Raw genomic sequence first — 24,842 nt, 5'->3', positions numbered from 1 at the left:
AATGGATCAGCAAATCGAGTCCCCACCAAATGGAAAGAAAGTCGAAATAACCGGTCGCCATTCCGGAAGGGCGTTTCGCGGTAGGCAAAAGGGCTCGACTCGCCGGCACGAGAAGGCGCCTAAAAAATTCAATTCAGGCACTTCAAATGGGGAGCGGTGGTGTCCACGCGCACAGCCCACCGATCCTCCACGTCATCGCCCGCGCCAAGCCGACCCGAACCGAACCGATCCGTTCTCTCCCTCCACGATGCTACTCCCAAACGGCACCGTGTTGCTACGTGAGGCGACTCTCTTTCTTCTTCATGGCCTCCCACTCTCCCCTCGGCTTCACTCTGTCCCCTCGCTCTCCCTCCCTCTCCCTCTCTACAGGTAATTCTCCGATCCTCTCGTCGTAAGATTCTCCATGAACTCGACCTTGCTGACATTGACGGATGCCGGAGATTTCACATGGCGCCTTTTTTACTTTCGTATTTTTCCACCATGTCGGTATCGACCTCTGCTTGGCTCGAGCAGCGAAGCTTGGACTTCCCTTTGGCCGCAACATTGTTGTGATTTCTGGTTCTACTTTACCTTGATTTGGAAGGAATGCGCTATGAACTCTAGGAAACCCAGTCTGGCGCGAACGCCTTTCTCGGACGCCTGCAAGATAGTCTGTTCGCTCGCGGAAGGTTGCGTCGTGTCTATCGCAGTAGAGTAGAAACTGTTCCGATGTGCCCATATTAAGGAAATTGAGATTAGTCTGCATACGGAAGTTAAATTCTTGTCTAGTTCAAGTTGAACTTGTCGTGATTTTAGATGATCTTTTTCTTTTCTTTTAGGCGACACGCGGAGAAATCAACAAGGCGCTCGATGTGGCTGGTGAGAACTGATGTTCAAGCGTCGAGTTGAGGGATCGCCCCGGTGCGAATTTGTGCTAGTAAAGGCAGCATGCTGGGTGAGGATCTTTGGACTGATGGACTCATCTGTGCTTTCGAGTTTATACGGGGCAGAAGGAGAATGAGCCATTTCCCATCCAGTTCGAAGTTGCAGACGGCGTCGCAAGCCGGGAGGCAGATGGCAGAGAAGCGCGAGTCTAGATGTCGACCGGATGTTGTTGCATTCCGCGGCCAGGATGACGGCAATAATGCCAGGTCCTTTCCGGTGAGCAGAAATGATATGCTAAGTGACCTTGAATCGGGCCATTGCCATGCTTTAGAAGAATTTCGAGGGAGTCATTGGGTGCCGATTGGCTGGGTTAGAATACATGAACTCGTCCAGACCGTGCAAGCTGATTCTGGCTGGGTATCACAGCCCCTTGACTTTGGGGATAACGAAGATGATGTCACGGTTGCGGACATGGCAACCCCATACTGGGAGAGGCCGGTGGGCCCCACCTGGTGGTGCCATGTAGTCGCAGACCACCCATTCGTCAAATCATGGTTGAGCAATGCGCAGTGGCTACATCCCGCCATAAGTACTGCTCTGCCCGATGAAAGTAGGCTGATAAGTGAACGAATGAGGCACCTTCTCTATGAGGTAAACAAGGAAGTGTTAATGGTTGACATACCCTTTCTTGGCCAGTTCTTTAAATGTCGTATAAGAGATTATTTTTCTGTGTGAAAATGCGGAGATACTTAGATGTCTGATTTACATTTGTGTCTCATATTAGATTGATTTAAGATGTCATTTCCTTGTACTTAGATGTCTGATTTACATTTGTGTTTCATATTAGATTTATTTAAGATGTCATTTGCTTGTATTTGACTTGGTTCAATGGCTTTCATACTCTTGGTTTTGCTGCCTTTTAACTGCTTGACAAACAGTGACTGCATGGACATCTTTCTTAGGTCTGTGATACACTCGTGACTAAACTTCTGAGCCAGTAAACTTTCTTTTCTGTTCAAGCATTCTTTTCTTTGTCTTAGTATGTTTTTGAGGTGCTAAGTTTGCTGCTTACACTGCTGTGAGTATAGGCAGCAAAATCATAGCTCAGTAGATGCCAGTGTACTATAGTAACTAAAGAGACAATACAATGCCACAAGAGGTTTGTATCCCTATTTTTTTCATTTCTATTAGACCCTTGCAGAATAAGCAAGTACAAAAAAATTGGGGGTGTTACTGAATTTTCAGCCCTGTCTTGGTATAATGTAGCAGAAGTTTGGTAGTTAGGCTGCCAGGATTACAATCTGGGTCAGTCTTGCCTTGGTAATGTGAACATTCAAACATGTTAAGGCAAACCTTATATCACAGCCGCAAGAGACTGGAAATTCTGACCTAATCAAGCTAGAGTACAGTCCAGGTGGGGTAGTCAAATTCTCAATGAGATTCATGTATCACTAAAGATTTAAAGAATAATAGGTCAGGGTTCAAGATTGACGAGGTAGTAAACGATAGATCACAAAGACTATAGCGTCATGGGGATAATTATATACAGACTTGCTGTTTCTTTCCCCCTCTCTGCTGCATAATTTGTTAAGCCTCAAATGTATGTAATGCAATTTTGACTTCATTTCCTAGCAGGTTCCAGTTAGAGTTGCTGGTGGCCTTCTATTTGAGCTGTTGGGGCAGTCGGCTGGTGATCCATGCACTGATGAAGATGACATTCCCATTGTTTTGCGATCATGGCAGGCTCAAAATTTTTTAATTACGTCACTGCACATCAAAGGGTCTGCCTCCATTATTAACATCTTGGGTATTTCGGAGGTTCAGGTTTGTCTGTCAGATTTACGGTTTCTGGTTTTCCCTTCGAATATATCTCCCTTTATGCGATTTCCTATTTCCAAATGCACCACTCATTTTCTTGTCAATCTTTATGTAGGAACTGCTTGCTGCTGGAGGTTCTAACATTCCACATAGCATCCACGAGGTTGTGGCACATCTTGCCTGTCGCCTAGCACGGTGGGATGACAGGTGTGTACACTTTCTGTCTGATCTAAACTTGCAAATGCCCTATTGACTGACAGCAGTGTTTGCTGTGAACAAATAAGGCGAATCTTGATGCCCGCCTTAAGAAGGTGTGATCTCCATCTACCTTGAAAAGAATGTGGCCATTGACTTTTAGCTTGTGGGCATGGGTGACACTCGATGTTACTTGTGATGTTTGAAGTCAAACTTCAAACATTTTATGTATTGGGAGTACCAAGTTCATCTCTATTCTTTAAAAATGAATGTACGATGTGGCTTCTCATTGATACTGGGAACTTCCTCATAAAAAGGGAAGAGAGTTAAATCGAGCATGCAGTGTATGCATGACCTTTCTGCTTTGGCTATTCATACAACAGAGCACACAGTTTTTTGGTTCCATAGGTGCTGGTTATAGTTCTGCAGATCCTCCTATTATTTATTTTCGAGTCCCAAAACTTGAGATACATTGAGTTTTGCACCTGATGATTTCATTCCTATTTGATATTTTACCCTTTTAATGTTGGAATTAGCATATGTTAAATGGGTGTCAGGCAGCACTGTAATTGAATTAAATTCTTATACTTTCACACGGCTTTACTTTAGTTAATAGAAAACTTATTACATTGCATTTGTTGTCATTTTCTTGGTTTTTCACTGATTCATTTTTCCGGTTGCTTTTCTAGATTATTCCGCAAAAACATCTTCGGTGCAGCTGATGAAATGGAATTGATGTTTATGAACAGGTGCTCCTTATGCTACCATCTATTGTTAGAAGCAAAAGTAATTTAATGCATGTTATATGCATGAGACATACACTAAACATTCCCTTTTCTCCTCATGGATAGGAGAACCCTTGAAGACATGCATTTATTTACCATAATTTTAAATCAAGAGATCCAAAGGTTATCAACCCAGGTACACTTCTATTCTTCTAGTGGAACAATTCCCAGCTGAATGATCATTATCTATAAGTGTGCTTTGCTTGTTGCCCTTTTAGGTTATTAGAGTGAAATGGTCACTTCATGCGAGAGAGGAAATAGTATTTGAGCTTCTTCTACACTTGAGAGGGAATGCTGCAATGGCCTTGCTAGAAAGCATACGAAAGAGCACGAGGGAAATGATTGAAGAACAAGAAGCAGTCCGTGGTCGGCTATTTACTATTCAGGATGTCATGCAGAGTACAGTTCGTGCATGGTTACAGGTATTCCCACAGTTGCAGTATTCTTTTAGCTTTTTCTCAATTTTATGAGCTATTACATGCAGGTGTCGAGCATATAATGTGCTATGCCGCTGATAAGGTCTCTGTTTCTGGTTATTTACAAGTTAGCATTAGTTTTGTAGTAGATCTGTGAGTACAATTGGTAGTAGTGACATTTGAAATTGCAACAACAAACTTAGAGTCCTGACTGACTCTTCTAGAATCCTTCATGTTGACTAGCATTATCATGCCATTGGTGTACCTTTATATGAAACCAATTATATGTTGCTTACTGCTGTGGAAGTGTTGTGAAAGTGTGATATGTTCCTTGTTCTCAATTCTTATATGTCAGGCGTTTGCTCACATGTTCCTATATTTATTTCTAGGATAAGAGCCTCACTGTCACACACAATTTAGGAGTTTTTGGAGGTTGTGGCCTTGTCCTATCTATCATCACTGGACTTTTTGGAATCAATGTAGATGGAATTCCAGGATCAGATGAGTCGCCTTATGCATTTGGTCTATTTTCTTGCTTCCTTCTCTTTCTGGGAGCTGCACTGATTGCAATCGGTCTCCTTTACCTTGGCTTAAAGAAGCCCATTGTTGAAGAGGATGTTGAGGTTAGAAAGTTGGAGCTTCAGGAGCTAGTTCGAATGTTTCAGCATGAAGCAGAATCTCATGCCCAAGTTCGCACAAATATTACCAGAAAGAATGTACCTCCTACTGGTGCAGATCTGCTCCCAAATGTTGCGGGTTATACTCTCCTCAGCTGAAAACACAACACCAAAGTATGCCCAATATACCGATAATCTATTGCTGATCTATCAGTTGCCAAATATATTCATACAATTAATAGTGCTAATTTTTAGCAATCAACTAAATCTCTGCTCTGAAGTTTGTTCTCAGTTGAACATGATCATCACATGTCAAAGGTCACTTTTGCTTATACGAAATCAGCATTAGCTCTGTGGCCTCTAGCATTCTTAGGTGCATAAAGTTTGTTTTTATGAGGAGGATCAATCTATTCTTCTGCACATACTGACTTATACTCCTTAAGTCAGAATCCAATGCAGGATTGCAGGGTTAAACTGTTAGGAGTATGTTACAGTACAATTCTTCAATCCCAGCAATTGAACCTGTGAACTTTCTCTATGCTGTTACGACCATTTCCTTGGTTGCGCAGAAATTTTTTACAAAGTGATCATTCTTGACACTTCCAAGTGAAATATAGATGTCTGGTGCACCATGGCTTCATCATCTTGCTTGTGGTGCTAAGCAAACCAGCTTTTAAAACAGCTTACGAAGAATCCGATGATTTTACTCCAAATTGATCATTCCCTTCCAATAATATTTCACCTTCCGCTCACCATATTTTCATCTGTTTTTATACGAAGAGGTTTTTGCTTCACAGTTTAACTTCGACTTATTCTATTATGCAGGTATCGTGATAAGATACCGCCCACAAATGGACAAATATGCCATAGATATATCTTAGATTCATGACCTATTACTGGTAACTCTTCTCTATCTGAAGCTTTTAGCCTAAACCCCAGATGCATTACCTTGAGAAGGATTAAGGAAGTCATTGCCATGAGTTCTATTTTTAACCTTCTTAGTGTAGTCTTTCCCAGTGCCATTACTTGAAAACCTGCAATTCTCCTCCCTTCATTCAGAGTCGATTTTCCTCTGTGAAATTGCCCATCAACTTAGCGTTTCAAGAGGAGTAGACAGGAGAGAGTGGTAGCAAGCCATAACCAAATTATGTACGAGACTGTTTCGAAGGTCCGGTATTATGCTGATTATGAAGGAGTCTGGAAATTTATCCGGCTTTTTATCTCTTTGAGGTATTGTCTTGTTTTTATAGCTGTTAGAAAGCACTTGAAGAAAGCGAAACAAAAGGGAAGTTTGTGTGTAGGAATGATATGTCACTATGATTTATGAACTTAGATCTAAAAGTTTGCGAGGAAAGGGCCAACTGAACAAGGGCCCGGCTTCCCGACCCAAAAAAAAAACAAAGGTTTGGCTTACGTTGATGAACCATCTATTAAGGTGAAGGTTCTTATCACAAAAATTTGTCAGAATTAGGTTGCGTTTTCTATTATCTGTGGCTAGCTAGTGAAAGTGTCTTGAACTTACGCCGCCTTATGACTCTTTAGGATGTTAAGTTTTTTTTTAATAAATTTTTCCCCGTGGGGGTTTTCAACTCCAAAACATTTCCGCCAAAGTGGCCTACATGGGGGTGATTTTCCTGTATGTGATCCGATTTCCAGTATAGGGCCACGGTAAATTTGATGCTATAGGATCATAATAAACCGGCAATGAATCTTTTGAGGCACTTGCTGAGCAAATTAAATGAAGTTTCCTTTAAATAAATTCTCGCTTATTATTAACATCGCATTGAATCTTGTTTCCCTTATTTGATACTGTTTAGCCAATGCTTATAGATACTTGTTAATAGGTTCTGATAAGAAAGTTTGAAGCTGAATTTGATTGTGGAGAGGATCAATCATTGACAATGGATGGTCGCGGTGGCTATATCTTGTATCGACGGAGGCGATGTAGAACTCGACAGCAAGCTGGTTGGTGGTGGCCGCTTTTTGGCGGTGTTGGTTTTGTGAAAAGACAGGCAATTTCTTAATGTGATCCAACTGTCTCAGACAGGATTCTTTCCATGACTTCTCGATAACGAAATAAGGTTGTAGCCTCCAATCATACACGGACTTAAGATCAACGAAGCTGGCACGATGCCGATTGCAGACTATGATTAAAGCCTAAAGCGTTTAATCTTTTTACAATTTTTCATTTTTGGGTACGAAAGCTTTACACATTTTGATGAAATCATCCTTGTATCATACCGCACTTTGGACCTCAATCTATCACGCACGACATAGACGAGCTATATAAATTCATCAAGGAAAATGACTTCTTTGCCAATCAATTGGGACCTCGTCGAACTCACTCGGCACTATTCCTTCCTGTGTCCCGACCGGTCGTCATTACATGAAACGGACGATGTTGGATCTCGGATTAATAATCTATTGGAGTGAGATTTGGGGGGATGATCCCAGCGTGTAAATTACGTTGGTTTGACTGGTTTATGATCACGTGCTGACATGTGGAACCTCCTATAAAATCTCCTATAAAATGGCCTGGACTTTAGGCATCAAACAGGGCTGCGCTGCGCATATGGAAAAGATCACGTATTGTCCAATCCTTAAGTATGAACTCATTCCACTTCTCCACTCCAATGTCCAAATTCGAGGTAGCAAGCATTAAATTGGGACCTGGTCCCGTTGGAAAAAAAAAAACCAAATAAAAAGGTGTAATTACCAATTCAATCATGAACTTTTCAATTTTGTCAATGCAATCCTAAATTTTTATGGGAAAATTTTAGTGTGCTTTCACCCAATTGCCGCTAGAAATGATTGACATTTAGATGCCACCATGTCAACGATTTTCGGTATCAATTGATCGGAAGGACTACATTGTAATTTCACGAAAAGGCTTAAGACTACATTGGCTAAATTGAAAAGTTTGGAATTGACATTTCTATGGAAGATCTAAGACTAATTTGGCAATCATCCCAAAAGAAAACTGGTAGTTGGGTCTCACTTAGCTTGGTTACTTGGGGAATAAAAATGTAAAAAAGAAGAGTAAATAAAGTTTAATTCAGTCAAGCAGCAGCAGGTGGTCACTTGGAAGCTGCTCATTATGGAAGAAAACGAAGCAATGGAGCTGAAAAATCAGGCTGGACATGCAATTTGCAACACGCGAAACGGTGGAATAGCGGTGTAGACGGTTGAGTGTTGATGCCGGAGTCCTCCAACAACAATGGACCTTTAACGTTGACAGTTCCCGCTGGTCAAACGAAAGCGTCTGAGCCTTTTGCCCCTCTTTCCTTTCCCTTGCTTGCTCTTTGGCTTTTTCCTGAAAAACATTTCAACAGATGAGTAGGAAGACTTGGACCCAACCCCAGATTTGCATGCTTCTGTATCTGTAGTTTGTCCAAGATTTTTCCAATTGGGTCAAGCCTTCTTTACATGTAGATCCATTCTGTACAATTTCGACTCCACGCTCTCGATCGCTCTACCTATCAAATCGCGACCTGCGAACCAATGATGCGAACCAACTTACTACTCTTGATACGAGAAAAAACATGATACGCTATCGACCCATGTCCAATGTCCACCAGCTTCAACTTGCACACTTTGGTTCTGAACTTCTCACCCTCATTCATGCATCAATTGGCTCGCTGAATTTGCTAAACAATTGCCAAGGCTCAAAGAACCATCCTTGTCAATCAGTAGTAGAATCGTCCATATCTGCATCCAAAACAGAGGTTGCCCATTTTGACTCTTTGTTTTCCTTGAAGAGGTTACTGTTGAAAAACTGCAACTTTCAGGAGATGTCTAGAAGACAACGTGACAGGTGTGGAAGTTCGAAGCGTGATCCGTTCTGTGGAGTCCCCGGATTTGACTCTCGGCCCAACTACCTCTCAAAACCATGCTTCTCCCCTGCATATAAATTGACTTGTGGTTGGCTTTTTCATCATCGTTTTTTTTGGTCCAAGAGAGGAGCAAGAAAATCCTCTAAAAATTCCTACAGATTATGGGAGTTTTATGATGCAGATTCGCCATGGATGATGAACCCCTCCTCTCCACACCGGGACCTGCAGAGACATCGAGCAGACCGGCGGTCCGGAGAGATTACCCTTCGGGTTTTCTCGACCTCAACCTCGGCAGTCTCAGCACGCCGAGGCGGCAATCCACCACGCACCTCATAACGAACGATGCCATCATCCCTATAATCACGACGCCCCACTCTTCTTCCTTTGTGAATCTCATCGCCAACTTGACCAAGAAGAGACAACTCGCCCACCGCTCGCACTCGGCTCCTTCCGTGTTCACCTTTCACAAGGAGACCATCATCGACGGGGAGGACCCCCGGCCGCCCCCTAGGTCGGCCCCTCTGATTGTTCGGCAAGCCTTCATTGGCTTCGTCTTGTACGTGATAGCCGGCATTGTGGTGTACTTGACGAGCGGGAGTTTCAAAGGCACAACCACGTTCAAGCCGGTGGACGCTCTGTACTTCACCGTGGTCACTCTTTGCACGATTGGCTATGGCGATATCGTCCCAGACACGACATTCACCAAGCTATTCACTTGTGCTTTCATACTGGTGGGCTTTGGATTTGTCGACATCCTGCTCCATGGCATGGTCACCTACATCTGCGATCGGCAAGAGGCGGTTTTGCTGAGCACTGTGGATCAAAACCAGTTCAATGCAATGGTCAGGACTTACATGATCGACAGAGAGAAGGGAAGGATGAGAATAAGGATGAAAGTGTGCGTGGCTTTGGCGGTTGTGATTAGTTGCATAGCTATAGGGACCATCGTCGTGCATTTCATAGAGGATTTGAGCTGGGTGGATAGTTTTTATCTGTCTGTTACGTCGGTCACGACGGTCGGTTATGGGGACTACGCATTCACGACTTTGGCAGGAAGATGTTTCGCCATAATCTGGCTACTGATAAGCACATTGGCGGTGGCCAGGGCATTTTTATACCTGACCGAGCTGAGGATCGACAAGAGGAATCGCAGAATGGCGAAATGGGTTCTGCAGAGGAAGATGACCCTTGGGGATCTAGTTGCTGCAGACCTTGATAACGACGGATCTATCAGGTAATTGTTTTTGCTCGGTCTGTGAGTTTCTGCTAGTCTCGTGCAATTTCAATTTTTCTCCCTAAAACTTTGCTGAGTTGACTATGAACTCCTGTTATTATCTAGACAACTACGTTATTTGGATAAACTTTAGAACAGTAGACATCACTGGAACCAAACCATCCTAATCTGCAATTAAAAAGACTAAAAAACTTCAGAACTGATGCCTTAGGAGGGGACTCTGATCAGCTTGACGAGTTGAAACTTTCCAAAGATTTTGGAAGATAAGTCCCTGGCCCTGTTAAAGTTAAGGAAGCATGCACTGTTATCATCTGATAGGTGTTCATGCTCAGGATGCTCTGTTCGGCCGAAGAATGCAAGTTTCTGGGTTAATGGATGTTCAAGTATATATTTTGACGTTGTCATCGATCGAATGAGGACATACTAGTGTCTGACTTCGAAGGCCAGAAGCAATGTACTTCAAATACTGCTAGTAAGCAGTGTCAAGAACTATAATTGTGAATCAACATATAATCTTAGGAATGGAATGTGTTGGAGTAGAGCTGGTAGCCTGTTAGGAGTGAATCCAAAATAGCCTGTACGGTTAATCTAGCACTTAGATTCAGGGATAGGAAATGACAGATAACTTGAGCTGTATATTTAGCACAGAGAAATAAGCACTGTAAATAGAGACGGATAATCTTGATGCTCATAAAAAGATGGTTGCATTGTGGCTGGAAAGGGAAAAAAGATGAAAGAAAGAACGTAATCTGGGTAATGAATGCCTGAAAGAAATCCTGTGGTACTTCCAGTGCAGATGTAAAGTAAATCAGAGAATGGAATCCGATAATTGACGGAAACATGCTCAAGAACACCAAGTTAAAGCCGGCAAAGCATAGCAGAGGGAGACGACCGACAACACATCGAGCCACTTTTAAGATCACATTAGACAGAGTACTTTAAGAAACAGAGTCAACATTAATGGTGCGATCAAACCTGTGGCCTCTCAACTCTTAAGAATAAAAATGCCACCTCGGATGCTATTATTGAAATCAAGCATTATTTATCAACAAGTGAGGCATTGGAATCGAACTGCCTAAAATGTTCGGTCATAGCTGGATCACAAGATTTCTCATTCCTAGTTGGAATAGTACCAGTACATCGTCAAGTACTATGGAAGACTGAAAGCGATCCTGTCTGTTCGTATTACTAACATACCAAGGAAGACCTCGAGCACATATCTTCATGTCTGTCCCTCCTCTGTACGCTAGTGTACACTATTCAGACGCTAATGCCCTTCTGAAGTAGCGTAAGTGGCTTCGTCCTACGTAGTTCATTTGTTAGTACAGATTGCTCAATCATCTTGAACGTAAAGTCCATAAATAAGCAAAATGAATTGCCTCACCCATCGGCATAAGAAGAACCGGAAGTTTCACCTAATCAAGGTCTTTCCCTTGGGAATGTTAACAGCTAAATAAAAATATATGCCTCCGTTTAGCTTGGATATACTATCATCAGCAAATTTTATTCTAAGATAGCTTCCTGGATCGTTCTTTCACTTGCTAGTTCAGGTAGATACCATGTCTTTGATAGTCCTCATTTATGGCTTAAAGCATGAGTTCCAGAGGAGCTCGCACAAAGTTGATTCTGGTTATCTCGAAGTCGAGAACTATGATGTCTAAATTCCAACTTCTGCTCTTGCAAGAGGAACATGACATAAAATCTTGGGAGACCAGATCAGCATCATGGGTTCAAATGGATCACCAACCAATTTGGGAAATGAAGAAGACAGAATGGGAAAGTTGAACTAACAGGAACTTGAAGTACATATTTCATCCTAATATATGATAACTGCAGAATGGATATCTCAACCATAGGGACAGTAGAGGCTTATTTTGTAGCTTGTCTTCAAAACTGGGATTATTTTCATATGATACACTGAGTTGAAATACATTCCTTGATTTCTTCTTTGAGTTTTTCTACCACTAACTAGAACAGCTTCCAGGAAGAAATTCTTATGTTGACTTTGATTCCTGCAGCAAAGCTGAGTACGTCGTATACAAGCTTAAAGAGATGGGTAAAATAGCTGAAAAGGACATCGTCCCGATCTGCAACCAATTTGACATTATAGACAACAGCAATTGCGGCAAAATTACACTTGCCGATCTCATGGAAAGTGAATGAACCCCACATTGACTAACAATCACCATAGCAATTCTACCTTCGCGGTCCTCAAAAGCAGTCAACCAGAGTGCATGGAACTGAAGGTTGGGTGAACTTTATACATCAAGTCCTACACCAGATGAAGTTGGATGAGGATTATGATTGGAGATATTCCCCGCATTCTCAGACAAAGATGAGCAGAGACCTAGCTATTCGATGATTGTTCCAATGGCGTCAGCTCTCAGCTCCCGGACCAGATTCAAGATCAGCGTAGATAGTCTATAGAGGAGGATGAACACTGAATTCATTGTTAATTAGTTGTATATGCAATCAGTTTAGACAACGTAGTACCTGATCTATTAATAGACCACAGAAGCAATGTCTACTGTTAGCTATTCTTTCACACAAGGAAACACACAAGATCTATTCTAGAATATCACTGCTATTTTGATTCTCATGCGATGCTCACTGAAGTATCAGCTGCACGTGCAGTTTTGACAGATATGTAGGAGAAACTGTCCTGCGTACAAAGACATGTTACCCACTCATAAATCCTTTAGTCACTTTTAAAGAACAGAACTATGAGGGAAATGATTTTGAAGAGATTTGTGCTATATAATACACGATTATCTCCCTCTCTCCAGGATGTGTCACGTAGAGGAAACACCAGTTCCACTTGAGAATCATGAAGCACTTCACTAGATGCAGCAGAGAAGTACAATGCAGAGACATGATTTTTCCTTATACTGCAGTAAGATCTCCACGTTGCTGTTGGACTAAGTGAGGACAAGATCTTCACTTTAATTACATGGAAACAAAGTAAATATGGAATTCCTATCATCTCTTTGTCACTCTACAAAGTTTACTATAAGTATGATCCGCTGACATGGATTGTTGTAAGAATAAAAGTTCCGTGCACTCCTCTCAGAATTCCAAGATATGCGCATAGTTGGATAGCTTTACCTAAATAAGTGCTTTATCATTTATTAGTCACTGCATTTTGAAAGATATGAGATCGAAACTCATGAACAATCTTCGTACTCACATTTCCTGAAGGCTAAGTCCCAGAGGTACGCCTTGCAAACTGAAACGTTGAGAGAAAAATGAGATCGAAGTTGTCAGTCTTAAGGCAGATTTCCATGAATAGTAGGCCTGTCATATGTTCCTCAAAGCACCCCCAATGGTAACCAAGACGGAGGGTTCTAATAAATGATCCTTAAGTTGCCGTATAATCTAACTAGACATCAACCTTTGAAATTACATGAAGAAGCAAGAAACAAGAAGATGAATACATGATCCATTTTTTAACAATTCCCAAGGCATACCAGCAGAAGCTACAAAGAACTCATATATGGCCAGATTAAGTGAAAATAATTAGCAGTAACATTTTTTCTTCTGCAACACAGAATTATGTATTCTTGCCCATTCTCTTGGGAGTAGTCTGAACACCATTTGATTTATCCTGATTACTACTTTTTTTTTTTTTGGTAAAGTAAGTATATATAAACTTTTCAAAGCGCTAGTTACAAAGGAAGAGGCCAAATACAAAAACCTTGAATCCAAGGGGACACATGGGCGTGTCCTCAGGGGTATGAAGGTGTAAGGCCAACACAAAATACAAAGGAAAGAAGCAGCACTAGGTACATGACTAAACCGGACTTGCACCAACAAGGCCAAACACCGGCCAAAATTTAGAAAAACAGCTCCGAACCAAGAGCAACAAAAGAACTAGAACCAGACCCTAAAGGGCGCCCAGACTTTCTGCAAAAATGTCCTCGGAGATGCCCCAATTACGTTGCACCCTCCTATTCCGATGGTTATCTTCAATGCGATGGTAAGTGAGCCCTTTATCCTGGACCACTTTGACAAGATGCTTGATCAAGGCTGGTACAAATAGAGGCTTGTTTCTGAAAAGGATATCATTTATCGTCGTCCAAATCAAATGGCACAAGGCACCCAAAGAAAACCGAGCTAAGCAATGAGGAAAGGATCGACCACCAAACTTTTGCATAGCCCACTGCATCATATCTTGCCACGGCCTATTTTGCCATGATAAATTGCATTTGGTGGCCCAAAAAAGCACTAAAGCAGCGGTAGTAGGACAACCAAAGAACAAGTGATCAATGGAATCCGGTCTAGCATGACAAAAGGCACTACTTCATGAAAAAAGCTCTATCCTGATTACAACTTCATATTGCTTGAAACATAAAAGATTATTGGATAGGAGGTGCAAAGTGGCGGCAAAACATGGATAAAGAATTCTATCTTCTAGTCAATTTCATGCCAAAATAACTGTAGCATAAATTTCATAAAGCAAGAATCCGAACTGGGGCATCATCATCCCTATTCAAAACAGTTACATAACTTGTGCTTCATCATCCCATTCTATTTTCTAGTCAATTTCATGCCAAAATAACTGTAGCATAAATTTCATAAAGCAAGAATCCGAATTGGGGCATCATCATCCCTATTTACAAAACAGTAACATAGCTTGTGCTTCATCATCCCTCTCTTAATTTACTTCACTACTTCCCGTCGATAATCTACATGATAATGTGTCAATAACTCTGACTAGATAACTAACACTTACATATCTAATACACAATCACTTACCCCCAGCTAGAAGATAATCAAACACAATATTTTGCAAACTATGTAGTCCCCACCTTCTGTATCATACATGAGATCCTGTTGACCAAAAAGAGCGAGACATAAGATACTCTCTGGGATCAATAACCTACAAGCAGTAAGAAGAGGAGAACACACTAGATAAATTTAATTGATATAGCTTCATGCATAGTAGAAAGTACCTCTCCCTGATCTCCCTGACGCTCTCAACAAGTTCAATTATTTGTTGCATCCTAATATTTTGTCGATTCTCCTTGATATCCAATATGAAAGTAGAGACCTTTGAGATGGTCGCGAGTTCTTCTTCGATCTTCTTTAGTTGCTCATCAAGCCCCTCCAGAAAATCATCAAAAGAAGAAAATCTATTCAAACTATCAACCACGTGATTCTCAATATTTCTACTGCCACTGATAGTCTCCTTGAAATGATCTGCATTACTGTCAAAAGAAAGATTTCCTTCAGGACTAAGAGAAGCACCCAAGTCTGTCCTTTCACCATTTTCGGAATCGTCAGGATCTGAACTTTCTTTCTCGTGTACAACTTCCAAAATGTCCCGCTTTGGAGACACTATATGAACTGGATTGGACATATTATCACTGCCAACTTCAAGATCTGTAGCTACATTTCCGATAAGCTGAGACTCTTTAATAGATATTGCCTGGAAAAAAATCAGTTTTACAATCACGATTCACAAGACAGGATTTGCGTTAAGTACCAGAATATGTACCAACTAACCCAATTGAGGAAAAAGGAAAACATAAATGAAGGAACAATGACTTTAAAAAGTCATGAACCAGAAAAACCAACGTATAAGAGTGTCGGAGTCTGATATCAACTCCAAAGAGAACACACCAAGAGACCGAGAAATTAGGTGCAAAGAGCAGTGTACCATGAGAGAAAGTGCGACTGCTCTAGTAAAAAATAAGGATCAGACTTATGTATGCATAAGAGTAACATACCTCATTTAGCTTAGCAGAGAGATCATCCAGCAACTGAATCCGGCTATTTGACTTCTCCAGAGCCTGCATTATTTTCTTCTTCTGAAACAGCAGTTCCCTCGCATCATTTTCCTTCCCTGTTTGGATGTTGATGGATGCCTGTCGCCGAAGCTTCTCTGCAGCCTCGGATAACCGCAACAGCCGCAATCTTGCATTATTTGCTGAATTAAAAGCCAAAATCACTCAAGACGTCCAAAGTACTAAAACATTGTATAGATGATTTTAGCAACGAATGGAGATCATCTGTTGATGTCACAAGAAAGGAAATAGAAAGACAAGAAAGTGAATGACGTAGGAGCACATCCTACTACTCCATCGAACACTTCAATCCAAAAGTAAAATATTACAATGGCAAAACAGACAGATTAGATCTACAAGGCAATATGCATGTTCAATGGACTATCAATGCCCTATTGTTGAGCCTAAACACCCTTGCCGTACTCTGTCCTAAAGTGCGTCATTACATTTCACTTTTGGCGGATTATTTCAGTACGTTCCTCCAATTATTCTTCTGGTCCACTGACTACTGACAAGGCAAAAAACAACAACAGCAACCTGAGAACCATCTCTCCTGGACGATCAAGCTTCCCTCATACCAAATTCTTACCGTCAATTTGGCCAAAGACATTGGAAAGAAATAGAAAAGAACCCAATTTCGCATGATGGGCAACAAAATTTCCTCGAGGAAGAATTTGAAACAGCCTATAAGCGAACTCCTTCGCCTAATTCCCCACAGCATACTAAGTGTACTTACCTAAATTATCCCCATTAGCAATACACAAAAAAAAAAAAAAGGTGGAACTTTTCCAGCAAACACGATCGCTATCAGCGAACGGCGCAACATCGAGGAGAAACTCCTATCAAACGAACTCTATATTCTACCACGATTGCAACCCCGAAAAGATGTACTCCAAGGGAATCAATGAAGACGAATTAAGAGCCGTCCGCAGTCGAAATCGGGCATTACAGACACCTTTTGCTCCTGAGAGAGAGAGAGAGAGAGAAGAGAGAAAGATACCTTTGGCTCTGGTGGTTTCTGCCTCTGCGTGAAGCTGATTGAGCTGAGCGCGTAGTTGTTCTGCGTCAGTGGCGTGGGTGGAAGCGAAACACATGGGTCTCAATGAAGGCCTCCGGGCAACGACCATGGGCCACTGCAGCATCATCTTCCTCTGCTTTGTTTTGGTTCGCAAGTTGAGATTTTTCTCTTGGAAATGCAGCTAATATCTTTAGGAGAACCCCATCATTGATCCGCCCAACAAACCCAAAATAAGAGAAACAGGAGAAGTTCCTTCCACCTTTTATGACCGGAGCGCCTATACAGGCGAACATACTAGCTGGACGAAGGCCAGCCGACCATCCGATGCGGGACTTCGTTTACTCACACTTCAATCTTTCGTTGTTTCTTCAGTTTAACTGTAAAATACACAACATGCGGTGTGTGGGAAACTCGCGTATTAGTTTCCGACTGGGAAAGGCTTGACCCCCTTGTTATTCACCTGTGACCTCGAGTTTGGAAGTGCTTGACTAACATCTTGCCCATGTGTCATAAGGGGATCGACCATTCCAAAAGCACTCACCGGTGTTTTGACAATATTTATGTCACCTTAGCGTCAGTCAGCCAAACGAACCGAATTGACACAAATGTAAAAAGTTTATGATTAAATTGACAAAAAAAAAGGTTTAAGATTAAATCGGCATAATTACAATAAATTTAGAATTTTTTAAATAATTTTCCCAGGTCTATAAGCTTCGGAGGCAAATCTCTATGTCTCAAATCCTTAGATGTGTTGCAGTGCTACCAACAGTTTTTCTCACACTCACCCAACTCTTTTACAAATCTAATAAAATGGACAAAAAAAAATCTGTTTTTTCCAACAGAACCAGTGGAGTCGTCCATCAAAATGATCTTTTTGTCTAGAATTGCCACTAACAATCTCTTTTGGAAAAGCGAACTTTAGTCAAGATCGTGTATTAGCTCAAGACTTGGTGAGGCTTCAGAGGGAAGAGATAACTCCTTACAAGAGACTTTTCAAGGGAAAGTGATATTCCTCCTTATAACCGGGGGAGGCGATTAGCTTAGTGGATGAAATTATGGCGCGAGCTCTCAGATGTTCACCGTGACTGCAGGTTCGGAATCGAAATGGGACTTGTGAGAAAGTTCCTACTAAAAGTGGGTCATGTTTGACTAACATCTCCGACAAATGTATGTTAAGAGGCTCGATTCCGAAGGGCTCCACCAACGCCGACAATAGTTATTGCTTTCTATTCGAACGTATGATACTATGTGCGAAATCTTATGGTCAATCTATAAAGAAGCTCTGCTAATTCCTAACTCAAATTGGAGTACTACTGATAGGTTCTTTCCTTTTTTTACTCTTGTCGGTTCTATCAAAAATCTATCGGCGTGAAACGAAAAACACATCATTATTCTTTAACAAAAACAGTAAAACGTCCATCCAAGTTATAACGAATCTGATTTGTAAGTTGCCATTAAACTGCACCGTCGCAACGACAATCGCAAACTCAATCCTTTCTGAGATTAAAAGGAGGATAAGAGACGTGAATGGTTTATAGAGCCTAATCTCTTCCAGCGAACAAATGTATCGATCCTTTCGTCTCTTCGCAGAAACATCGTACGGCACATTGGACCTAGGTTTGTACTTTTGGCGCACGTTTTTTTCAAGGTTATTAGGTTAAACCTAGTACTTTGCCAGTTGCAACAACCCTTTTGGCACCATTCATGCATGGAACCAAAATCCTCAATCAGTCGGGCCCCAAGCGGTTACGTGCACTTCCTTCCTGTCATTCTTGAGTTATCCCGAGTGTAGTAGTGTTGAGGAATAAGTTCAAGAATACTACTCGAGTCCCAAGACCTAACCTTAACTTTCGGACGTTAGGCAGGTCAGAAGTTGAGTGAAGCATTGAACTGCTTAATTACGAGAAAAAAAAATACATAATTAATGCCAGAACATATGCATATACGGATGCATTCTTCGGGAAGATTTTGTCTTCAAGATCCTTTTCCCACAAGATGGTTTCATAATATGTAGCCAAAGTAATAAAATTGGATGTAATTTCGATCGTTCACTTGAATCATGAAAAATAAGATGCAATCCATTTGACTTTGTGTCATTACAAAGTGGATTTGATTGACGAGGATGTCAGCACAACTCACGATTTAGTTTCACTCAAGTCCGCTATAACGTCCGACAGATCCGGACCTCCTAACATTATCGGGGGTGACATTGATAAAATGAGGCCATTCAAATCAAAATGGATGGTTTGATTTGATCCATCTCACCTTTTAAAATTTTTTAAAAATTCTCATCTAAAATTTTCCTCTCTTTTTAAGAGGTGACATGGATTAAATCAAATCGTTCATTTTGATTTAGAAGATCCGATTTGATCGGTGTCACTCCTAAAATTAAATTAATAATATTAGGAGATTCATTTCCACGTTCGACAGCCACGAACAAGTACCTACATACATCACATACATACATACATGTGGTTATGCGGTTTGGCCCTTGTCTCTTTTGTCAAAGGTTATAACACCGAAGTCATGCAAGCGATGATTACTCCCCCTCAAAATCGTCAGACCGATTTGACAACATACATGTCTTTTCTCAGGCTCAGTCCAAGGATGGCTATACTCACAAAACAAATTTGCTCCGTACTCTTTGGATGGCTTTAACTCGCACGAATTGATTACAAAACGGCGAAAGTATCAAAACAAAAAAGTTTCAAATTTATTACATTGACGTCATTTCAATTTTGAACTTTATAATTATATCAATTTAATTTTAAATATTTCATATTTATATCAATTGAATTCATCCAGCTAATTTTGATTTCGAAATCATTAACGCGAACCCCAACTATACTACCCGACGCAATCAGCACCGACGTGAATATTTTTTAATAGTCCTTTTAGTTTTTTCCCTTTTCTTTCCTTATTCTTTTCAATAAATTTTTTATTGGGGGTTGACGATCGGCGATCGGCCACGCGCCCTTGCCAGATCCGGGCATCGTGGCCTCATTCAACTCGAGGCGATGGCGTTATAAAAAAAAAAGTATTGTTAACGTTGGTCGTATCACTTAAGACGATCGGCATTTACGTCGGCGATTTCTGGTCAAAATTGAACAGATAAATTCAATTGGCACAAATTCAAAAGGTTTACGATCAAATGTTCATGACTGAATTAGCACTAATGTAATATGTTTAGTATTTTTTTTTTAATGCTTTTCACTTATATGCATTTTATGTACATGCTACCCTCTCTCTCTCTCTCTCCGCTTATCCGTTTAAATCCTTGGATTGAACATTCTATCACAGCAGTATTCAAGCCAAAATTGCTATCTTTTAAGTCTTCAAGTTGGACCTTTTAACGATAAACAATAGAAGGTAGGGATTTGCATGTAGCTTCGACCGGCGATCCTCTGCTCACTTCGAACGGGGCACGAGAATCTCTGAGTATCCGTGGGGGGGTGATTGATCGCACAAACGCATCATCAATCATCTCTTCCCCACGGATCCGAATCGATCATGATTCATTCATGGTGGGGCGATGTGGGCGCCGAAGAACAAGGCGTGAGAGAGAAACAGGGACGGAGCCACGTGAGTGACTGGGGCGGTCAAAATGACGGTGCCTACCCGACCGTCGCTATCGCCAGCCGCAATCTTGGAATCCCACTTGGCCCCCTTTGCTCCGCTCTCTCCGGTGGTAACGTGCGACCTTATCTTTCTGACTGTTGTATTAACCACGAAACCCTAACCCGTGTAAATGCACCCTCGTACATGATTCCAAGGCTTAAAAAGATACTTGCATGAGCTGCCTAAAAAGGCTATGCTAAATTGCAAAATGCACGTGTTTGTTGCTCTTTTGCTTGGACCGCAGGAATAATGCTAAAATTACGACTCTTAGGTATGGTGAAAGGTTTCTCTAGACAGTGTTCTGATTGCTGGGTTATAAAAATATGAGTATCGTCCATATTTGTACTAGTTAGGTTCGCATGTAGTTGGCATACTTACTGATCAAAGGCTAAAAGTTTCCTCCGACCGGGGGTGATCGAGACATATGACCCGTTAGAAATTTACTTTTACATCGCCTTTTGCTCGAGCCGCTAAGGTAATGCTAGAAATACAAAAGTTTATATAGAGGAATAACTTATAAAATTTCATGTGACGAAATATTGTCGTGTATTCAAAAAAAGCGGGCTGTATTCATACCATTGATAATGGTCGGGCTCATCACTATTTCAATCAATTTGAAATTCTCCAACATAATTCAAGCGATCACTTGCTTTGGACCAATTATTTGCACTCCCCACCACCTCTCTCTCTCTCTCTCTCTCTCACAGTGCTATCCTTTTCGCTAGAAGGAAGGCAACCTCAGCAAAAGCTCCCATCTGAAACTTCTTTCAACACTATTGGAGCTTCGACACACACCTCTCTCCCTCTAACTCTTTCTTCTAATTCAGCTCATAATCAGCAGCTCCTGTCTTTCCGCCATGTCTGAAGGCAAGAGCAATCCTTACAACAGTTTTGATCCTTTCAACTACAGTTTCTCCCCCTTCCTTACCCCTAATGATAGTAACTATCCCTTCTTCCACAATAATCATCCTCAGCAACAACACCCGCTACAAGCTACACAGGATCGTCCATCAGCTCCCTCGAACTCCACATTCCGAGCCTTCTTAGATGGTTCCATGGATTACAGCACTCTCGAGAGAGACTTTGACATGTCTTGTTGCTCATCCTCTGAAGTAATCAGCACCGAAGGTTCGAGAAAGGGTGCATCGATCTTGAGCGAGAGTAACAACCAGTCAACCCCTAATAATTCCTCATCGGCCCTGTCTTCATCGTCTGAAGAGATGGCGGCGGTTGGATCGGAAGACAAAGACAAGGGCAAGATCATCCAAGATGAGCAATCAACAGGATGTCACGGAGATCATGACCAAGAAGAGAAGTCTAAAAAAGGGTAAGTTTCGAGTCTGGTCCATCTCAAACTAGTTCATCTTTAGCAGATCTAGTCCAAATTTGATTCTGGGTGTGAGAGAAGTTGCACAATTTTTCAAAGCAAGAAATCCCTTATTCTTCTGTCAGGGTCAGACTAGCTGTCCACTCATTTTTTTTTCTTCGTTTTTGTGCTTTCAACTGGTTTTGGTCGGTAATACATGTTCACAACATCCAAATGAAACGAAGCTGAAGGCTGATCTTGGTCTTATCTGTTTATTGACTATTTCCTTAAAAAAAAATGAAAGAATCAATCCAATGTACGGACTCTCCATCAATTTCTGCGGATCTCAAGGTGGAGAAGGATGGACGTAATAGAAACCCTAGCTTGTATGCTAAAGCTGCTGTTTCATGACTGTGAAAACTCAAATGAGGATCCATCAAGAGAAATTCATAACTTGGTCAATAGAACTCAGCAAGGGGCAACCCTTGGTAGATCTGATCATTTCTAGTTTGCTTGATTAACTCTGCAGGGACAAATTAAAGAAGAAAGAGAAGCGCCCGAGGCAGCCTCGGTTTGCTTTCTTGACAAAGAGCGAGATCGATAATCTTGAAGATGGATATAGGTGGAGAAAATATGGACAAAAAGCAGTTAAAAATAGCCCTTACCCAAGGTATGATTTCCCGTCCAGTTCATTAGCCGTCTTTCATTATGCGGAGATGATAAATGTTACATTTCTAGATAAACATTTATACACAAATCTTCGTGAACACTCGTATCTCCAACATTATTCTTGGAAAAAAGGAGCCGACTTCTTTGCCTTCAGTACATAGTCGACCGTTCCTTTAGTACTTAGTTTCTGGGAAGTGCAATTAAGTTTCAAAAACTGATATTGGTTTGACAAGTTAGTAATCTCTAATAAATTTGCTACTTCCGTGTCTCTTGGTCGACAACCATCTTTTGGATGTAGCTATCTACTAACATTTTTTAGGCAATTCATGACCTCAATTTGGCATTCAGGAGTAGGGATCTCGAAGCTAATTAAATCATATCTTAGTGTACGTCTTGTTTACATTGTTTCATCTCGCGTTCTTTCAAAAAGCTGTAATCTGTATAATGAGTGCTTTCTTTGGATCAATGCTTGATCGCCATTTTGAAGTCATTGAGGAGTATTCGAACTGATTATTGACTGGATATTACCTAACTTTTATTTTGATTGAAACCAATGCTTTATGATTGGAAGTAACGATAATTTTTTTTGTGAGGGAACCTAAAGATTGATCATCAATCATCGACATATGAGACGGCACGAGTCTCTTTGTTGGTACTCTTTTGTATTGACTCGTTCATTGAAATTAAATCTAAAAACTATACGAGAACTAAGGTAACCTAGCTAGGTACTTAAGCACAAGACAACCTAAAACTATATCGTTTGTTGGGATATGATTAGAATGAGTTATTACAATAGATTTCATGATTCATCGAGACCCCCAATAATCTCTTTGAGTTCTTCAACAATTGCAGAAGTTACTACCGGTGCACTAGCCAAGGATGCACAGTCAAGAAGCGAGTCGAAAGATCATTCCAAGACCCCACGATTGTGGTCACAACATACGAAGGCCAACATACTCATCATAGCCCCGCGACTCTTCGGGCCAGTAACTTTGCCGGAATGTTAATGCCTCCAAATTTGCGATCAACATGTCTAATGGAGCCACCTTACTTTCAGCAAGAGTTATTGGCTCAGCTACTCCAAATGGAAAACAATCCCCAAGAAGACCCGATGTCCAAAATCTACCAAAACTTGGACCCTGAACTCCAATTCCGACTTCCTTGAGAATCTATATTCTTTCGTAGCGAGCTGGGAGCGCATAGTCGCAAAGAGACCACATTTGAGGACTCCTAATCTCATGTTGCTTCGTAATTGTATTGCAATATTATTGACATACTAATGTGCCCGTATTATTCCTATGTAAAGCAGTCCATTGTTATATGTTCTTGAACTGTGTTTGATATGGTGAAAAACCAGCTTCTGATGGTGTAGAGATCAAAGCGGAATGTCGTATCTTCTCTTCCAAAGGAGGGAAAGAAGGCGGCGGACGTTTCTTGTTCTTGAATTATCTTTGTCATGCATATATTGGCTGCCTTCTCTTTACCATTGACATACATAGCTTTTCCGGGTACTCTGTCATATGAAAGAAATGATTATTTCATCTATCATCCAACTCATAAGATATGTTTTTTCACTTAATCATGCCTTAATATGTTGAGGCCCCACTAATCATACTCGGGTGAAAGCAGGCGGAAAATTTGCCGATGGCTAGATAACTATTGACTCGATATATACAAGCATATATATGATAAAATGCTGTGGATAAACAGCATTAACGTTGAGTAACAAATAAGTTGTTAGAGATTAGCCTTACACGGATAGTTTCAGACAATTTATAGAAAAATTTAAGGTCACAAATGAAGCTCGCATTTCATATGAAGCTATTCCCGCACTAATCATCTCATTGACCGCGTTATTGCTATATGCTCTTCTTATAATCATGCTTCGTTGACGTGGAAATTAATTGATCGCCTTCATCAGTCGATTGATTATATGTATGTAGGCTTCACAAACCGCATGAATCTTTAATTATGATGCCTAATCAATGGCCTGTTAACTGGCGGCTAAATTAATTCTTTGGTCACACAAGAAAGTAGACGGCTGACGTTTGGTATTAGAAAAATTTTGACTGCATGATTTTGTTTGAATACATCTTTGCAGATTTGGAATTATAAGTTAACGCCCTTAATGCAAAATCTCTGATCGGTCTATTTGCGACATCCCAAGTTCATATCAATCGAGAGAGGTTTATAAGTCAACATCCACCCTCAAATGGTCACCGCCTTGTATTGTTGCTGATAGCAACATTTTAAGAGCTCGATCCTCGCGAAACGGGTCAGGTTATTGCACCGTCTTATCTAGAAAAAGTAAATAGATCCATTGTGGAGAACCTTTTTGTCAACAAAAATGCCTAACGTTATCAGTAAAGAGACATAAACCAACCAATCCATATGCATATATATATATACACACACACACGTATTTGTAATGTATGCCGCCAATAGTCAACGGTTACCTTCTATGCAACGCTAGCAAAGAAAAAAGCGCGTGCTCTATAAGTGCGTGGAAAATGGGGAAAATTTTGTAAAGGAGATTTGATGTACTTTGGGAAAGCAAAATCAAAATTTTAGAGGATGAGCAAGACCTGATTTATTCGTAGAACTTACCAGAAAGTATGATTGTTATAGTGGCTTTGTACTGAATTATCATTTAGTATGTGGTTTAATAATATATGGCTGTTAT

The 24,842-nt window shown here is 41.0% G+C and overlaps 4 protein-coding genes and 1 long non-coding RNA gene across 14 annotated transcripts; 4 read left to right on the top strand and 1 right to left on the bottom strand.

Moving 5' to 3' along the window:
* Positions 1-235: 235 nt before the first annotated feature.
* On the top strand, positions 236-6,704 carry LOC115733149. 6 transcript variants are annotated; one of them, XR_007196758.1, is made up of 11 exons: positions 236-369; positions 514-724; positions 819-1,515; positions 2,500-2,688; positions 2,798-2,889; positions 3,567-3,626; positions 3,729-3,798; positions 3,881-4,084; positions 4,468-4,869; positions 5,521-5,565; positions 6,540-6,704. XR_007196758.1 is itself a non-coding variant. In XM_048271594.1 (10 exons), the coding sequence occupies exons 3-9, from the start codon at positions 928-930 to the stop codon at positions 4,852-4,854; spliced, it is 1,590 nt and encodes a 529-aa protein (XP_048127551.1). In that variant the 5' UTR covers positions 237-369; positions 514-668; positions 819-927; the 3' UTR covers positions 4,855-4,869; positions 5,521-5,915. The 6 variants fall into 6 exon arrangements, 5 of the variants coding, with proteins under 5 accessions (XP_048127551.1, XP_030519676.2, XP_048127552.1 ...); XM_048271594.1 differs by lacking the exon at positions 6,540-6,704 and having other exon boundaries at positions 237-369; positions 514-668; positions 5,521-5,915; XM_030663816.2 differs by lacking the exon at positions 6,540-6,704 and having other exon boundaries at positions 237-369; positions 5,521-5,915.
* A 1,837-nt stretch (positions 6,705-8,541) lies between these two features.
* Positions 8,542-12,361, top strand: LOC115733180 (two pore potassium channel c-like). 2 transcript variants are annotated; one of them, XM_048271269.1, is made up of 2 exons: positions 8,542-9,762; positions 11,447-11,730. In XM_048271269.1, exons 1-2 carry the CDS (start codon positions 8,717-8,719, stop codon positions 11,454-11,456), a joined length of 1,056 nt encoding a protein of 351 aa, XP_048127226.1. In that variant the 5' UTR covers positions 8,542-8,716; the 3' UTR covers positions 11,457-11,730. The 2 variants fall into 2 exon arrangements, with proteins under 2 accessions (XP_048127226.1, XP_030519712.2); XM_030663852.2 differs by lacking the exon at positions 11,447-11,730 and adding an exon at positions 11,781-12,361 and having other exon boundaries at positions 8,558-9,762.
* LOC125312627 lies at positions 9,770-10,432 on the top strand. Its single transcript, XR_007196685.1, has 2 exons — positions 9,770-10,047; positions 10,320-10,432. It is a non-coding gene; the product is annotated as an uncharacterized LOC125312627 (long non-coding RNA).
* Positions 12,362-12,582: 221 nt separating the features above from the next.
* Positions 12,583-16,825, bottom strand: LOC115733230. Of its 4 annotated transcripts, XR_007196684.1 has the most exons (6): positions 16,549-16,825; positions 15,492-15,691; positions 14,715-15,190; positions 14,518-14,592; positions 12,950-12,980; positions 12,583-12,867 (listed from the first exon to the last, which is right to left on the bottom strand). XR_007196684.1 is itself a non-coding variant. In XM_048271271.1 (5 exons), exons 1-4 carry the CDS (start codon positions 16,691-16,693, stop codon positions 14,556-14,558), a joined length of 858 nt encoding a protein of 285 aa, XP_048127228.1. In that variant the 5' UTR covers positions 16,694-16,825; the 3' UTR covers positions 12,583-12,980; positions 14,518-14,555. The 4 variants fall into 4 exon arrangements, 3 of the variants coding, with proteins under 3 accessions (XP_048127228.1, XP_048127227.1, XP_030519760.1); XM_048271271.1 differs by having other exon boundaries at positions 12,583-12,980; XM_048271270.1 differs by lacking the exons at positions 12,583-12,867; positions 12,950-12,980 and adding an exon at positions 14,293-14,447.
* Positions 16,826-20,874: 4,049 nt separating this feature from the next.
* Positions 20,875-23,539, top strand: LOC115733214 (WRKY transcription factor 71-like). Its single transcript, XM_030663892.2, has 3 exons — positions 20,875-21,511; positions 22,020-22,160; positions 23,012-23,539. Exons 1-3 carry the CDS (start codon positions 21,042-21,044, stop codon positions 23,322-23,324), a joined length of 924 nt encoding a protein of 307 aa, XP_030519752.1. The 5' UTR covers positions 20,875-21,041; the 3' UTR covers positions 23,325-23,539.
* Positions 23,540-24,842: the final 1,303 nt, after the last annotated feature.

This window comes from Rhodamnia argentea, chromosome 10 (genome assembly GCF_020921035.1).
Source record: "Rhodamnia argentea isolate NSW1041297 chromosome 10, ASM2092103v1, whole genome shotgun sequence".
NCBI classification, from domain to species: Eukaryota; Viridiplantae; Streptophyta; class Magnoliopsida; order Myrtales; family Myrtaceae; genus Rhodamnia; species Rhodamnia argentea.
Note: the sequence above shows the minus strand (reverse complement) of the source record. Positions and strands in the feature narration are given on the sequence as shown.